The 18854-nt window shown below is 33.2% G+C and overlaps 2 protein-coding genes across 4 annotated transcripts in view; both read left to right on the top strand.

Moving 5' to 3' along the window:
• The window catches only part of LOC114328838 (ATP-binding cassette subfamily G member 4-like), a 405691-nt gene extending 396182 nt beyond the window's left edge, over nucleotides 1-9509 (top strand). For both annotated transcript variants that reach the window (XM_050656037.1, XM_050656038.1), the window contains exons 9-10: nucleotides 2274-2429; nucleotides 7562-9509. In XM_050656037.1, coding sequence (XP_050511994.1) covers nucleotides 2274-2429; nucleotides 7562-7915 — 510 coding nt within the window. In that variant the 3' untranslated portion in view covers nucleotides 7916-9509. The remainder of the gene's footprint in view (nucleotides 1-2273; nucleotides 2430-7561) is intronic.
• LOC126888032 (chitooligosaccharidolytic beta-N-acetylglucosaminidase) overlaps nucleotides 1-18854 on the top strand; it is a 359195-nt gene that overhangs the window by 130929 nt on the left and 209412 nt on the right. The gene's annotated exons all lie outside the window — the stretch shown is intronic.

Raw genomic sequence — 18854 nt, 5'->3', positions numbered from 1 at the left:
TACGTGCTAAGATCAAGTGACGAAAAACTTCTGAACGCCACATTCTGGGAAAGGCCCGATGAAAAAAGGGCAGTTGGTCGCCCAAGAAAGGGATGGAAGGACGCAGTAGCCAGTGGTCTACGCAAAATGGGAGTACCGCAATAGGAAATAGCTGCTCAGGACCGACAACAATGGAGGGAAATATTAAACGCGGCCAAGAATCACATAGAGTTGTAGAGCCAAATGTTGATGATGATGAAAATTCGAATTCAAAACACACTAACAGATACAATCTATGTTAGAACGGGCTTACGATAGGGAGATGTCCTATCCTGTATTCTATTCAACATCACATTAGAGAAAATAATTGGAGAGTCAAAAGTCAACACCAGAGGAACAATAATAATAAAAAGTGTACAAATATTGGCATTTGCAGATGATATTGATGTCATAGCTAGAAGCGAAAGAGAAAAATGATAGATGCATTTAATGCGATAGAAAGAGCGGCAAAAAAGCAAGGGCATTAATATTAATGAAATAAAAACCAAATACATGAAGGCCAGCAAATCGACAGGCCAAAGAAACATACAGGATCTGACAATAGGAGACTATAACATCGAAAGCGTGAAAAATTTTACATATCTAGTCTAGGTTCACTAGTTACCGCAGATAACAATGTCAGCGTATAAAACGTATAATGGACTAATTAAACATCTAAGAATTAACAACATCACGAGAAAAACCAAATGCAAAATATACAAAACCCTGATAAAACCGGTCCTTATATATGGATCAGAGATATGGACACTGTCGAAAAGCGATGAGAACTTATTAGGTACATTTGAACGCAAAATCCTTAGACACATAATATATAAGGGAAGGGGGTAAAAGAAAATGGCGTATGGCGCAGGTGATATAATTTTGAATTATATGCAGCTTACAACGAACCCGACGTCATAACATCCATAAAGATCGGACGTCTGCGCTGGATGGGCCATGTTGAACGGATGTTGGAGGCTGAAACAACAAAGCATATAATGAGGCACACATCAGTAGGGAGAAGATCAAAGGGAAGACCCAAACTTAGATACATGGAACAAGTGGAAGAAGATCTGAAAACACTTGAGATTAATAATTGGAAAAACAAAGCAAGGAACAGAACAGAATGGCGGAAAATCCTAGAACAAGCCAGGATCCAAAAAGGGTTGTCGAGCTACTGATGATGATGATGATGCGTAATAACTATAGTATATCAAATAAACTTAAACGCATACGAATCCTAAAATTGTAGATTGTCTTTCTAAAGCAGTTTTAATTTAATCTCTCTAATGTTCGATTACAAATTAGTTTTGATAAAATCGGCATCACAGCGCTAAGAACTCTCATAACGATGGCATTGCCTATGTTCCCTATACTGTAAAGTCAAGGTGGGACGGACTATAGATAAGTTTTTTGGAACTGAAAGTGCTGTCATTGCATTCCACTTCTGATCCCTTTACTGCTGTCGTGCGCTTGTCGGAAATATATGGAGAAATTATAAATAGTTCTATTGAATTCCCATCCTTTTTCAGGCAGCTGCCGTAGAGTAAAATATTGATCTATGGTCAATCTACTTTTTCTAAATCCGGCTTAGTCCCCCCTACGAAATTTTCTACGAAAGGTGTTAGCCTAGGAGAGGATGTTCGATAAGATTGTGTACAATCCGACAAGCGAGACCGGGCGGCTGACCTTGTGCGAAAATTTTGATCTATGGTCGATCTACTTTTTCTAAATCCGGCTTAGTCCCCCCTACGAAATTTTCTACGAAAGGTGTTAGCCTAGGATAGGATGTTCGATAAGATTGTGTACAATCCGACAAGCGAGACCGTGCGACTGACCTTGTTGTAATACACAACGAGAAATAGACAATACGACAAGGTCACGCGCCAGGTCTCGCTTGAAGGATTGTACGCCGCATTAAATATGGAGATACCTCTTTAATAAGAGCACTTGGCTTTATCTCCCTTTTTATGGATGATGATTATTACTCTTTCGTGCCATTTTGTTGGTATTTTCCTATGCTCATCTAGCTAATAAAAAAATATGTTTTCCATCTTTTGCGTTATTTTGCCGGTTATTAGCGCTCTCATCACTGTATAATATCGGAACTAGAGATCTAACTAAAAGCAGTTACAAACCTGGCGATTGTTGTGATGTTCTTGTTTTGATTCGCTACCTATTATGTTAGCATGCTATGTATTAACTTGACCATTAATTATAGTGACTGAAGACAGTAAAGCGTAATTACTTTTCAGATGGCTGCATCTACCTGCTACGCACTACTTACTTATTTCATGACTCAACAACCCATAGAAGGTTTTAGAGTAGGACAATTTTTGTTCATATGCCTGCTCATAGCAGCTGTATCACAAAGTTTTGGACTCCTAATAAGCGCTACTATGAGTATAAATGTAAGTATATTTTAGTTAAATGGCCCAAAATGTCCCATTCTGGAATTAAAAAACAATAATTTAAAAATTAAAGTTAAATTCTTTCAATCAGAATAAGTATTTCCAGTACAATAATTTAAACAAGTTTATTTAGACAAGTGATATGAAAGTTTCCATGATATTTCTATGAGATTGAGCAACAATTATTGGTATAGAAATTACATTTTTAATTAACTCCTGTTTGGCGTTTTGATTTTCAGTCCAGAAATCGTCCTCAAAAGGGAGGAAAATATTCTGAACAAATTGTGGGAAGATTCTATAACCTGATTTTTTTATGTTATAGATTTCACACATCCCACACCAACAAAATATATTTAAATTACCACTCCAACAACAACGTAAACATCAAGAAAGGAATAATCATATCTATTACCATAATTTAAAAACAAAGATCTATTTGCTTCCTATTTTTCCCTTAAATTAACCAGCTTATAAAATAACGAATTTATTCCTTTCATTTGCACCATACTGTATAATATTATACGATATATTATGGATACTAAGTTACAAATTCCTTTTAATGAAAACACACTTATTTTCTATCTTACTGCTAAATATAAATAGTAGGGGAGGAAAGTATGCTAAAGGATCCCGCAGAAACCTTATGGGAAATGGCTCTCTGTCAAATGCTGTGAAACTTTGGGTTCTGGTAGTCCTTGATGTGTAGAACAAAAGACTCAATGGGCGGGTAGCTCCAAAAAATCATGGTTTTAAGATATAGGCCTCTGAAATTATAGGTAGGTACAGTGAGGACGTTTGAGTTGGAATAAATTCATTTTCTCGAGAATGGGCGACTCTTGAGATACATTACAAATCAAGTCGATTTTTTTTAATTATAATTTTTTGGCATATTTATAAAATATGCCAAAGATGCCAAGAAATATAAAAATTTATAAAAATTATAAATTTATAGAATTTATAAAAATATGCCAAGAATAGTAAGAAATCAAATTGATTATATCTGTATATCAAAAAGATATAGAAATGATATCTTGTCCTCCAAAACATATCCAGGAGCGGATGTACCCTCCAACCACAACTTACTAGCAGCTAAAGTATTACTTAAATTTAAAAAGATTAAAAAACCCAAAATATCTCCTAGGATCAGCAAAGATAAACTTTCAAATGCGGAAGTGAAAGAAATAGTAACCGATAAATTAGAAGATCAGTTTCAGAAATTGGGAAATAAAAATTCAGAAGAACAATTATGGGAGTCATGCAAAGAAACATTGGAAAAAGTCCAAGAAGACCATCTAATGGAAAATAAGCGTAGGAATAAGCAACAGTGGATGACAGAAGAGATATTGAATTTAATGGATACAAGAAGAAAATATAAGAATGCTAATCTGACAGAATACAAAAAGCTAAACAGTATGATTCGAAGAAAAATAAGATCAGCTAAATCAGAGTGGCATAAACAACAATGTGAAGAAATTGAGAACTACGAGCGTATCTATGACGCATTCAATATGCACAAAAAACAGAAAGAAGTTGCAGGACTGAATAAAAAATGTAATCCTCCACTAATCGAAGATAAAAACGGAAAAATTATAATCGATATCGAAGGTCAACTAATACGATGGACAGAATATATAAAGGAATTATTCGATGATGAAAGAAGCGAACTAGAAACGCTAAATGACATAAGCGGTCCTCCAATAACTAAGGAAGAAGTGCAATACGCTATAAAGAACGCAAAAAACGGGAAGGCGATCGGACCAGATGGGATTTACGTAGAAACACTAAAGCTTTTAGGTGTCGAGGACATTAAGATACTTACGAAATTGTTCAACTTAATCTATGAAAGCGGAAAAATTCCTAAAGATTGGCTTAAATCCTCATTTGTTGTACTACCAAAAAAACACAGAGCCACAAAATGCAGCGACTATCGCACCATCAGCCTAATGAGTCATGTATTGAAAACGTTTCTTAGAATCATTCATCAAAGAACATATAGAAAAATTGAGGAAAAAATCTCAAGTACTCAATTCGGTTTTCGCTGTGGCCTTGGAACGCGTGATGCACTATTCGCAACCCAAGTTTTAATTCAAAGATGCAGAGATGTAAATCATGACGTTTTCATGTGCGCGATTGATTTTGAAAAGGCCTTTGATAAAGTTCGCCATGAAAAAATGCTACATATTCTCAAAACTACCGGTCTGGACGGTAGGGACATTAGAATAATCGCAAATTTGTATTGGGGCCAGGCTGCATGTATTAGGGTTGCGAATCAGTGCTCTGAAGAAGTAAAAATCAAGCGCGGAGTTCGACAAGGCTGTATATTGTCACCAATGTTGTTTAATCTTTACGCTGAAACAATCTTAAATGAAGTCTTGGAAAACGCAAAAGAGGGAATACTCATTAATGGTATGCTTATGAACAATATCAGATACGCAGATGACACCTTGTTGCTGACTGGATCAATTGAACATCTTCAAGCGTTATTGAATCGAATGGTGGCATTCTGCGCGATATATGGACTCAAACTCAACGCAAGAAAAACAAAGTTTATGGTTATTAGTAAACAGGCAGCCGTAAATAATAATAACTATAACCTAACAATCGGTAATGACTCAATTGAACAAGTAAGTAATCTTGTATATCTGGGTAGTCATATTAATGAAAGCTGGAACCCTAGTACAGAAATAAAAAGTAGAATTGCCAAAGCAAGAACAAGTTTTATGAAATTTAAGAAAATCCTGTGCAGTCATGATCTAAATTTGGAACTTCGCATAAGAATGGTCCGATGTTATATATTCCCAGTACTACTTTACGGGGTTGAAGCATGGACACTGACAGAATCGCTTTTAAAAAACCTAGAAGCATTTGAAATGTGGGTCTACCGCCGTATTCTGAAGATCAGTTGGGTAGAAAGAGTCACAAACGAAAGGGTTTTGCAACGTTTGAATAAAAGTTGCGAAGTAGTGAACACGGTTAAAAGGCGCAAATTGGAATACTTTGGTCATATAATGCGTCACCCAGAAAAATATGACATACTTCACCTTGTCATGCAAGGTAAAATAATGGGAAAAAGAAGTGTGGGCCGCCGTACAACTTCTTGGCTTAAAAACCTACGCCAATGGTTTGGGAAAACTAGCACTGAACTATTTCGTGCGGCTGTAAATAAGACAATGATTGTTAATATGCTGCGCAACATGAGAGCCAACGATCGACAAGCGGTCTCGGCGCCTTAAGAAGAAGAAGGCATATTTATCATACTAGTGACGTCATCCATCTGGGCGTGATGACGCAATCGATGATTTTTTTAAATAAGAATAAAGGTCGTGTGATAGCTCATTTCAAAGGTGATTCAATTCTCTATTCACTAATATAAACATTAACATAATTATTTATACAGGGTGCCCAAAAAATTTTTTTGTATTATTATTTGAGAAAAAACAAGAATGTAGGTATATAATTTATTTAATTCGAAATACATTTTACTGTTGTCCGAAAACAGGAAAAAATGTTTATTCAATAAATAAATATTTTTTTCGCTTTAATTAAATAATTAAGCTGCCACCCATCTGTCACTTAGCAGTTTGAACATTTAATTTAAGCGAAAAGCAATGTTTATTTTTCAAATTAACATTTTTTTTCTGATTTCTGATAGCAGTAAAACGAATTTCTAATTAAATAATTTATATACATTCTTCTTTTTGTCTCGATTAATTTAATTCAAAAAGAATTTTGGGCACACTGTATAAATAATTATGTTAATGTTTATATTAGTGAATAGAGAATTGAATAAACTTTAAAATGAGCTATCATACGACCCCTACTCTTATTAAAAAAATATCTATTGCGTCATCACGCCCAGATGGATGACGTCAATAGTATGATATATGCCAAAAAATTATAATTTAAAAACAAAAATCGACCTGATTCGTAATTTATCTCCAGAGTCGCCCATTCTCGAGAAAATGAATTTATTTTAACTCAAACGTCCTCACTGTACCTATAACTTCAGAGGCTTATATCTTAAAACCATGATTTTTAGGAGCTACGCGCCCATTGAGTCTTTTGTTCTACACATCAAGGACTACCAGAACCCAAAGTTTCAGAGCATTTGACAGAGAGCCATTTCCCATAAGGTTTCTGCGGGGTCCTTTGCAGTTACTCGAGCTTTATGGGGACCTATATTGGGTTGTGAAGATTAGGTCCTAAAACCAAAAAAAGTCCATAAAGTGGGAGACTTTCCATTTTTTAATTTAATTTTCTATTTCCAACAATTAGTTTTTCCGATTATAGCGTCATCTATCGATAATTCGAGAAAGTGTCTCAAATAAAAGTTATTTATTTTTACGTAAATAAATCCAAATCTGCAATAAAAAATGCAGACTACTATTTAAGATTTTAAAGTAACCCCACACCCCCCACCCCACCTCCCTGGGATGTCGTGTTTGGTACCATTTTAAAAGTTTTTCAAAAATATTGAATACGTGTATTTTGCAGTTTTTCGATCTGATATTCATTTCGCGAAGTATGGCGGGGTTCGTATTTAAAATTTTAAATTTACCTCCCACCCCTCTCCGTAGGTGGTCGTGTTTGGTATCATTCGATAGATTTTTGAAAAATATTGAGCACGTATTTTTTAGTTTTTTGATCTGACCTTCATTTCGCGAAATTTTCGCTTTTTAACTTTTTGACTCCTCCATTTCCTTACGTCCCGCTCAAATCATCAGGGTTTTTGAAACATACATTGTATTGCATGTACTTAATGTACCTTATCTTAATGTGACTTAATTACCTTATCTTAATGTGACGATTTCGAGCTCTTCTAAGGATAGATTTTTTTTGGTCCCCCTTAACGAACTATACAAGATTTCTCCCCATGTGATAATCTGACGCGCTCGAGTAACTGCAAAAATCCCCGCTTGGGCTCCCCTACCAAAATGGAATTAAAGTTTTAGCCATATTTGCCTATGTAGTAGAGATATTAAAAAGTGGGTAGATGTGTAGTAGTTTTTTTGCAATTTATTTGTTCAGATACATACATAGTTGAAAAGCTACTTTGAGCTACATACATTATGCATTACAACTTTATAATTAATAATTTTTTTTTAAGTTTTTAATTTATGTTAATTTTTTAGAATGGAGTAATTTTTGGTCCTTTTTGTTTCCTACCATTTACGATATTTTCTGGTTTCTTCGTTCAACTAACAGCGGCCCACCCAGCGCTCCAATGGATCTTTCACATATCATTTCTAAAATACGGTTTTGAGGGACTAGTTCTGTCAATTTTTGGATACGAAAGAGGAAAACTTCCATGTGAAACAGATTATTGTCATCATGTGTATCCAAAGCATTTCTTAAAAGACATGGATATGGAAAACTCAACATATTCATTGGCTGTGATATTTTTAGTTAGTTTGTTTGTTGCTTTAAGGATAGCTGCATTTATTGCACTGCATTTCAAGGTGAAAGGTCACCGACAAAGCCGGTAGTACATAGTTTATTGTGATTTTATTGGTTTTAACGGTACATATGAGGGTCATTTGTAACAAAAGGTTCCCTGTGCCACTGAGAAAGAATACGACGTGATAAGAGAAATCTGGCAACATTGCATTACGCATCAACTCTCTCTCTCTCTCTCTCTCTCTCTCTCTCGCTCTCACCCATCACTATCATCTCGCTACCCTTCTCAGTGTGGGCTTAGCAGCCTTCGAAGATGGAGTTCACGATCGCTGTTACCACCAGATACAAAATTTGTACTGCGATACGTTTTTAAATGCAAACGGATTTCACCTATTGACATTACTTATCAGTTAATCGAGGTTTAGGGGTAAAAGTGCATATCTGTTCAGCATTTTCGCAAATGGTGTAGAGAATTCAGTGAAGGCCGAACGGAAATGGACGATGAAGATCTGAGCGGAAGGCATTCAGATTCAGACGAATATTTATTGAAGATTGGAGGTTCACCATTAACGACCTTACTTACGTATTTCTGAGACTTTCCACACCAGAATTCATAAAAAATTAGGCTATCACAGAGTGTGTCTGCGATAAGTACCGCGACTGCTTACAGAAAATCACAAACAGCAACGGGTCGAGTGTGCCCAGCAATTTTTGCAAAAAGATGACAAGGAAGAATTTTTGGATTCCATTATCACACGGTAAGAAACATATGTGTTTCACTTCAGCTCCAAAACTAAGCAGCAATCACGTGAAAGGCATTACTCAACTTCTCCGAAGTCGAAGAAGTGTAAACAAACTCAATCGCTGGGAATGTCATGACGACCATCTTTTGAGACAGGAAGAGCCTACTGTTAATCGACTTTTCGACTTATGAACCAAGAGTAGTTAACTCCAATAGATATTGGGAGACATTAGAAAGATAAGACGTGCGCTCCAGAACAGCCCACTAAGACTATTGCCCAGTGTTGTGAGACTTCTCCATGAAAACGCTCGACCTCATGTACTCATGTCTCACATCAAACTGAAGAACTGCTGAGCAATTTTGGCTGGATTGTTGTGCAAACGACCCCCCTACCGCCCGTATCAAGCACCAAGTGATAATCACTTATTTCCAAAATCAAAGGAACACTTGGGTAGCTTACGCTTTAGTCCCGATGATGAAGTCAAGGAAGAAGTTACTCGATTCCTCAAAGGATTGCCGGTAGAATTCTATAACATGGGGATAGAAAGGTTGGAGCATCGTCTGCAAAAGTCTTTGGAAAAAAACAGCGATTATGTTGAAAAATAACGCATGTTTTAAATTTTAAAATGATGTGTAATACTAAGCACAAAAATAAGGCTGTCTATTCTAGTTTATGGGAATCTTATTTTACGAATGACCCTCGTAAAATGATTGTTGTATAGAAATGACAATCGTATTGGTCGATGTAATGTCGATTTGGTAAAAACATTTGATATTTGTACTAATAGGTGGGTTTTATAGTTTTATTAAAAAATACATTGACTATTTTTGTAAATTTTTTTGGTAATTTTGAATTATGTATTTACAAAAAAATTTTAAATTTGTGAACAGTGCAAAAGTCTATAAAGCATTAATAACCAAATAAATAGTATGTAACTAAATTAATAGTATCGTTAACCACATGATATTCTTTAACATGTAACTTATAATTTAATATTTACTCAATTCAATATTTATTACCTACAGAATATTTGCTCAAAGAAATTTTATTTTTTGTGTCTGTGTATAAAAAAAAAAGAGTTTCAACCACGCAGAAGAAAATATTCATATATTAGCAGTAACTCAGCCTTACCAGGCTTTACCTTTCCAAAGATTTTATAACTAGGCAAGCTCTTATATAAACTAAACTAGTAATGAAATTATACAAGATATTTTCTATTACCTATATCTTACTGAAACTGGAATTGGTGTTATTACATTTTACAAAAACGCAAGCAATCTACTCAAGTATATACTTATAATATATACTTGTGAATATAATTTCACAAAGATTTTAATTAAATCTTCTTCTTGATCTGCCTATCCGTGATGAATGTTGGCGATCATCATGGCAAACTTTACATTATCTACAGCAGCGCACAAAAGCTGAAAAGGTGTTGTGTTGAGCCAGGTTCTGATGTTCTTTCATTGCAATTGCAGGTTAGCTTGTAGTTGGGCATATTTGGATTCATTTTGTAAAATATTTCCGAAGTATTTTTACTTTCGATATTTGCTGGTGGTCAGTACCTTTCAGTTCTTCTTCATGTAATGGTGTTTCTATTACGCGAATTAACTTTTATTGTTTATTGAATAAATAAAAACTAACTTTATAAATCCTTTATTTCAAAAACACTCTTACTTATTTAAATTGTCTAAAAACGTACATTTATTTTATCTAACACAAAATAACTGATTTATTTAAATACCAGGTGTACCGGGTGTCCCAATAAGAATGGCTCTCGGCCATATCTCAGGAACGGTTTATAGTAGAGCTTTGAAATAAAAAATTTTATAACAAAAGTTGCCTCAGGAAATGCCTGGAAATTATTTTCATAATTGTGGGTCCACCGCTAGAGGGCGTAATTGAATATCAAAAATAAAAAAATCTAAATTTTACAAAATTTTCCTAATGAATGGGCACTGGAAATCCGATTATTGTATTCTTCATCAAATTCTGCGCATATTTGATTTAACAAGTTTAACTCTACCCTTGCAAATAAGAGGTGGGGGTGAGTGGGAACCTTGTTATGAAAAAATGGCTGTAAGTCCGGTTCTGCTAAATCAAATTTTGAAAACTTGGTCTTGTTGAAGACAGATCTTTTTCTTCAATGTAAGCGTGATAATTTTGAACCATCCTAATAAGTAATAAGCCAGCTGGGAGGCGTTATTTAATTTTTTTCAGAAATCTAGTTGTCTTTGGAAAATATTAAATACAAGTATGCATTTTTAATCATACTTTATAAAATTAGATTAAATTAGCAATAGAATAGCGAAAACCGCATGTCGATATCTTTTGTCTATCTCAAGATATCTCGAGAAATGTGTAAATTTTATACATAACTGTTACTATCACCGGTAAACTAAGTTAATGAAAAGTAGTGTGCTGTGGAAAAAAACAAAATAACATTTTCCAGATGTCAACGTATAAAAATATAATTAATTAAAACAACAATATAAAGAGAAACAATACTATTAAAATTAAATATAACACAGAACAAAAAGAACTACTTAGTGACGACCTAAATATTCAAATTGTTGCCCATCATACACTACTCTAGAATACATTATCCAGAGAATACTAAACGCCATTCAAAGCATATCGAGAGCAGAAATTGAGACTGCTGTTCAATCTACTCTTGAAAGAGTAAATGTTTGCAACGAAAATGATGGGTAAAAATTTGAACGTTTATGTCATCACTAAATAGTTGTTTTTATTTCTTTGTAATAGGGCTTTTCAACGCTTCTCATTTGTTTCGAGCCTCTGTCATATGCCGTATAATCCGTGTATAATATTAATATACGAGATATGAACGAGGCTCGAAACAAATGAGAAGCGTTGAAAAGACCTAATATACGTTGACAGCTGGAAAATGTTTCTTTGTTGTTTCCATAGCACACTACTTTTAATGAATTATTTCGTTTACCGGTGACAGTAACAGTTATGTTTTTAAATTTACACGTTTTGTAAGATATCTCGAGATAGAAAAAAGTTATTAACATGCGGTTTTCGCTATTCTCTTGCTAATTTTGTCTAATTTTGTAATATGGTATTAAAAATGCATGTTTGTATTTAATATTTTCCAAGGAACACTAGATTTCTGAAAAAAATTAAATAACGCCTTCTAGCTGGCATATTACTCAGTAAGTTGGTTCGAAATCATAACTTTTACATTGACAAAAAAGATCTGTCTTCAACAAGAACAAGTTTGCAAAATTTGATTAAGCAGAACCGGACTCACAGCCAGTTTTTCATAACAAGGTTCCCACTCACCCCCACCTCTTATTTCCAAAGGTAGACCTAAACTTGTCAAATCAAATATGCGTAGAATTTTATGAAGAATACGACGATCGGATTTCCAGTGCCCCTTCATTAGGAAAATTTTGTAAAATTTTGATTTTTTAATTTTTGATATTCAATTACGCCCTCTAGCGGTGGTCCCACAATTATGAAAATAATTTCCAGGCTTCTCCTGAGGCAACTTTTGTTATAAAATTTTTTATTTCAAAGCTCTACTGTAAACGGTTCCTGAGATATGGCCGAGAGCCATTCTTATTGGGACACCCGGTACACTTATATTTTCCCCTTATTTTAACTGCCTATAACTTCTAAACGGCTCAAGATTTTCGCTGAAATGTCTTATTTTAGTAAAACGGTTTTCGCTGAAATGTTTTATTTTAGTAAAAGTTTTGTTTGAATTGGATTGAATTTTTTATATCGCTTTCAATTACGAAAAAAAAATGGCGGATTTTGGAAAAAACAAAACGTTGACTTTTTTTTATTGAACACCTAGTATATTTTTTTGTAAATTGAAAGAACGGTCATTCACCTATAGAGTGATATAAAGTTTTTTAAAATCGGTTTTCAAATGACTGATTAATTAATTTTTAAAATGAGAGATGCAACGTGGAAATCACATAACTAAATAACATAAGATTAAAATAATTAAGCACATTGATATTCTGTTATGTGATGTCCACATTGCATCTCTCATTTTAAAAATTAATTACACAGTCATTTGGCAATCTATTTTAAAAAACTTTATATCGCTGGATAGGTGAATGACCGTTCTTTCAATTTACAAAAAAATAAACTGGGTGTTCCGTTAAAAAAGTAAACAACGTTTTTTTTTTCAAAAATCTGCCATTTTTTTATAAAGCGATATACAAAATTCAATCCATTCGAAAAAAACTTTTACTAAAATGAAATATTTAAGCGAAAACCGCATATTTCTATATTGAGCCGTTTAGAAGTTATAGGCAGTTAAAATGGGGGAAAATATAAGTGGACACCCGGTACAACCAATTACAATTATTTATATGTTAAAAACCGAATACAATCAAAATACATACGCGATGCCGTTTTGATTTTAGACTGCATTTAAACATTTAAAATCCCTTTACATAGAGTCTAAAAAGAATAATCGAGTCCCCCTTTTGAAAAGAACATTTACAACTTTAAAATAATTTACAAATACATTCCATAAAAGCAATAATTCAAACAAAAGTAAACAAAATATATCACCTTCGAAGCGTCTAACTTAAAAAAGGGTCTTGTTTACAACATTAGCATTATAATAAAAATAGGTCTGAATATTTGACGACGAGGAGCGTATAATTGCGTCACATTCATTCTTCTGATGACCTCCTCATTTGTGACCCGATCAGTCCACGGGATTTTAAGTATTCTCCGGTATAACCACATCTCAAATGCTTCAAGTTTTCTGCTCATATCTTCGTTTAAGGTCCACAATTTAATACCTCAAGAGAGAGGTTGTTGTTTTTATAGAAGGCCTCTATCCGGTTGAAGATGGATCCTAGCTTCTCCGATGTACGCTTTTGCCTCTTGCTTGTTAGTCCATTCTTTATTTCTCATGGTGTTGAGGTAGTTGTAGTGCATCAATCTTTCTATAGGGTTTTATCTGATGTAGAGTTGATCTTCTGTTATCTTTTTCTTGCTAATGATCTAGCTTTGTGTTCTTTATGTTTAAATTGAGTCTGTATTGTTTACGTTAATACGTGATTTTGTTTATAAAGACTTGTAGGTCTTCTAGGTTGTCCGCAAATACGTTGACATCTGCATATTTGATATTGTTTAGCCGGTACCCGTTTAGTAGAACACCTTTTTCAGTTTCGTGCAAAGCTTCGATAAATATTCTTTCAGAGTAGAGACTGAAGATTTGAGGAGACAAAATAGAGCCTTGCCTCACTCCACGCATGATTTTCACATATTCGGTGTATTCACATTCAAGTCTGAGGTTTTTGGTCTAATTCCAGTAAGTTTCTAATTATTGTGAGATATTGGTTGTTAATTTCTGCTTTCTTCTTGCCCTTACTTTCTGATCACAACACCCCCACATTTATATTCTTCTTTATTTGCGTGTTGTGCTTGTTTTCAAGCGTTGGCTATCGTCGTATGAACAAGCTGGTGAAATGTTTCTCGGTCGGCAACTATTTGAAACAATTCCTCGACCGTTCGACTTGTCCATTATCTAATGTTACGCAGCCAGGACAAATGTTTTCTTCCAACCCACTTACCCAGCGTTTTCCTTCGATTTTGCCCTGAATATTCAACCGGAGTAAGCTATTTAGGTCCTCCCATTATATGATCGAAGTATTGAAACTTTTTCATTTCATTACATTTCAAATTTCTATTACATTCTAAAAATGATATAATAAAAATGTATATGTTACAGTTCAAGTTGATTGTCAGTTAGAGTTGACTCCAACTAGTTGGAGTCAACTCCAAATGAAACGAGCAGTAAAAGTTGATTTTAAAAATTTAAATCAACTTTTACTAGTTGGAGTTGACTCTTCCTGGATCGATTCAGTAAATGTTGATTATACGAGAATCTCAAGTGCATTTTTGATGAGTGTGCGTTTCTTTGTTTTGACCGTTTCAACTACTTATTAGTACAGTCTGTAACGTCGCCCCCGTTAGGTAAATTATTCTGATTTGATTTTTTGCACAAACTTACTCAAAGAAATACATCCGTATATCTAACAATCCTTATAACAAATACACAGAGTGTCACGCGGTACCGCGGTCGAAAAATTGTTTAACAAATTTTTGTTAACCAAATTCACAAAAATAATTTTTATCTACTCTATCTCATATTATGTAATGTAAAGGTTTTATTGTGTGAAAATTGTAAATATAGATAGCAGTACATGAAGGGTTTAAAGTGTTTCTGCAGTAACAATGTATTTTAAACGGGTTTTACTTTTTCGCACTATTTTTTAGCACACTTTCATATAATTAAGCATCCTTAACTTTCGCCTTCGGGAGGAAATCAGACACGCCCTTGCAACGGCAACTGAAATGCTCACAAAACACCGACCACGGAAGCAAAGATGGATGACAGAGGAAATATTGGATTTAATGGATGAAAGAAGAAAATGCAAACAGCACAAAGCAATGTACAAAGTATTAAATAGAACCATTAAACAAAAAATAAAATTGCAAAAAAAATGGATAACAGAACAATGTGAAGAAATCGAAAACTTATATAAAAAACATGATGACTTCCATCTGTATAAGAAACTCAAGGAATTCACAGGCACGACATACTCACAAGGACCAAATAATCTAATCAACGCAGAAGGCAAACTGATTTCAAGCCCTGAAGGACAAATAAACATGTGGGAAGACTATATAAAGGAACTCTTCTATGACATCAGAGAACCTCCTACATTAAAGACCGAAAACGACGAAGGTCTTCCAATACTGAAGTCCGAACTGGAATATGCTCTACGTCAAATAAAAACCAACAAATCTGTAGGAAAAGATGAAATACCAGCTGAGCTATTAAAGTTAATCAACGAGGAAAACTGAGACCTTCTTCTTGGACTATTTAATAATGTTTACAATACAGAGACTATCCCTAAAATATGGCTTGAATCAGTCTTCATACCACTGCCTAAAAAGAAGAACGCCAAATTATGCCAGGACTTCCGCCTTATAAGTCTATTTTCTGAAGCCTTTCTTGCGTATCATACAGAACAGAATATATTATAAAAAATGTGATGAGGCCACTTTCTGACTTTCATAATAAGCCTTGAAAATGTTATTAAGCCTTGAAAATGGCTATTTTCGCATTTTTCAAATTTTAAATCGCGTATAACTCGACAACAGTCAATTTTAGAGAAAAATCACAAAATAACTTTTTTTGCTCAGAATAACCCAAATGATCTAAAAAAAATTATTCGAAGTGAAAAAATTATTTTTGTGAATTTGTATAAAAAAAATTGTTTAAACAATTTATCGATCAAGGTACTGCCTGGCACCCAGTAGATTTGTTATAAGGACCTCTTTTGAGTAAGTTTGTGCAAAAAAATCGAATCGGAGTAATTTACCTAACGGGGGCGACGATACAGCCTAGACTAATTTGAACATATTCAGTAACATTTAATTTCTAGAATCGGCTGTTTGTGTGAATCAGAATCAACTTTTACTGAATAGCATTGGGAAGAGTATACTTTTCCTAGTTGGAGTCTACTTTTACTAGTAAATGTTGAATTTAAATCTTCATTTTATATTTATAATCAACTTTTACTGAAACCAGCCGTTAGAGTTGACTCGAACTAGTAAAAGTCAACTCCAACTGGATAATCAACTTGAACTGTAACATATATATATATATATATATATATATATATATATATATATATATATATATATATATATATATATATATATAGTGATTTTTTTTTTTTTTTTTTTTTTGAATAACGGAAAATTTTTAAATTTTTTTAAAACAAAAGTGGAAAAGGTATAATAGTTACACACAATGGTTTAAATGTAGTTATAGCATTTGAGTTTTATAATAGACTGTGTGTCTACCACAATTTAAATTTAGTTATGCACAACATTTTAGAAAGTAAAAATACACTTTCGGAACTTCAAGGAGTAATAAATAAATGGATATATATATATATACATATATATATATATATATATATATATATATATATATATATATATATATATATATATATATATATATATATATATATATATAAAGAAAGTCAAAGACAGTAACGGGTTACTGGTAAAACAAAGACAGTTGAAGGTAACCGGGAACGACCCAATACTAAGGAAGCAATAAAAAACGGGTGCTTCTAAGTGAGTGTCTTTTATTAAAAGTCAAGCTTTCGCCACATAATTTTGGGCTTCATCAGAACTTGCTGGAATGGAAAAACATTCTTTACAATCATCATAAATTAAAGATGTTATTTTTTTTTAATCTTACCTAAATGTTGACACTATTTCTTAGTGCATAATAAAATTGATATGAAACCACACATTGTCACAAAAACAAACCAATCACATCTCCCAACTGGAGGAAAAATGGCAATCAAAGCCTTTATTAAGTATTAAAATTCATTTTTTAAATCACCATGTGGCCGGCATTTTTGACAAGTAATTGTTAATTAAGTCATGTGTCGTTTCGACTGTCAATTATCGAAACGCCACCTGTCTTAATCACTTCTTCTTTTTTCCAGCATAGGACATTAACTTTATTAAGTCACATATTGGACACTTTTTAAATTTCACACAAAATACTATAGAAATATATATATTTGTACAAATAAAAAATCACTATGAAATATATATATATATATATATATATATATATATATATATATATATATATATATATATATAAATTAAAGTCACTTCTTAGAAACTCTAAAGTTTTTCTCTCACTTCGGATTTGTGGACAGAAGGATACACATAACACTGTTTTTGACCTAGTCAGCTGATTTTTGAGCGATGATATTGTCAGACCTTAAGAAATGTATACGTAGAACTTACGAATTTAGAGAAAGAAAAACCGTTAAAAGGGTGATGTGAAAAGTGTGGAGTTTTCCACATTTTGGTGTGGAAAACAAAAGTGGAAAAGGTATAATAGTTACAGACAATGGTTTAAATGTAGTTATAGCATTTGAGTTTTATAATAGACTGTGTGTCTACCACAATTTAAATTTAGTTATGCACAACATTTTAGAAAGTAAAAATACACTTTCGGAACTTCAAGGAGTAATAAATAAATGGATCAAAACTTGTGGCATTTTAACACTCCAAGTGAAACAAAAGCTCTGCAAATATTTAAAACAGCATGTAAACAGGAGATCAAGGAATTCAACCATTTAAAGAGGAATTCAATAACGTACAATTAGTGTTTAAATGAAAGAGATGAAATCAGCAGACTATACCAAATTTACAATCACGATGCAGTACAAATAATCAAACCAAGACACGTTAAATGCTACTAGGAGTATTCCCGAATCATAATTTACAATGTATAAACTTTGAACATCATGATTTGGGATTTACAATGTATATGTTACCGGCCAAACCCGATGTCAGGACAAACTAGTTTGGCCTAGGAAAAACTAGTTTATCCTCATATTAATAAGGACTCTGCAGGATAAACTAGTAAGGCCTTTAAAATATACCTACAAAACCAAAATAAATAGATGAACTGAATAAAAATATTCAGTAATTGGATAATAAACATTTTTCTTAAAGGATTTAAAATTTATGAACAATTTCTAATACAAACGATCATGTTATAACAAATAATCAGTATTTTATATAATCATAAATTTTTTATAAAAGCAATAATTATACAAAAATACCAAGTTTCTTGTAAAAGGTATATATTAAAATACCCTAAATAAGGGTCACAATACAAAACGTTTTCGGAATAAGGAATCCATAATCAGTGTTTAAAAGCCAAAATTTACATGCCTGAGCCACCAAAATGTATTGGGTAAAAACCCTTTAAATGTAAACGATAAAGTTATTTTACATATTTATATAAAAATCATCTGATGTTAAAGATAAACCTGGATGTTACCCAGGGCAACACAGGACTCTCCCCACGTGGTTGGAACTTTTTTTGGAGAAAACCTCACATATTGGATTTCAATGGCCAACTGACCTATAACTTTATCATTTACATTTAAAGGGTTTTTACCCAATACATGTTGGTGGCTCAGGCATGTAAATTTTGGCTTTTAAACACTGATGATGGATTCCTTAATCCGAAAACGTTTTGTATTATGACCCTTATTTAGGGTATTTTAATATATACCTTTTACAAGAAACTTGGTATTTTTGTGATTTATGGTATACAGCCAGCTACAGGAAGTTTATTTTCCTCGTGGATCTTATTCAATAATTATACCTCAGTTGTAAGAATTATTTATTTTTCCATGGTGTGTTTTGATGACACTTATAA

Source organism: Diabrotica virgifera, chromosome 7, assembly GCF_917563875.1.
Source record: "Diabrotica virgifera virgifera chromosome 7, PGI_DIABVI_V3a".
Taxonomy (NCBI): Eukaryota; Metazoa; Arthropoda; class Insecta; order Coleoptera; family Chrysomelidae; genus Diabrotica; species Diabrotica virgifera.
The sequence above is the reverse complement of the archived record's forward strand: the minus strand, read 5'-3'. Positions and strand labels throughout refer to the sequence as shown.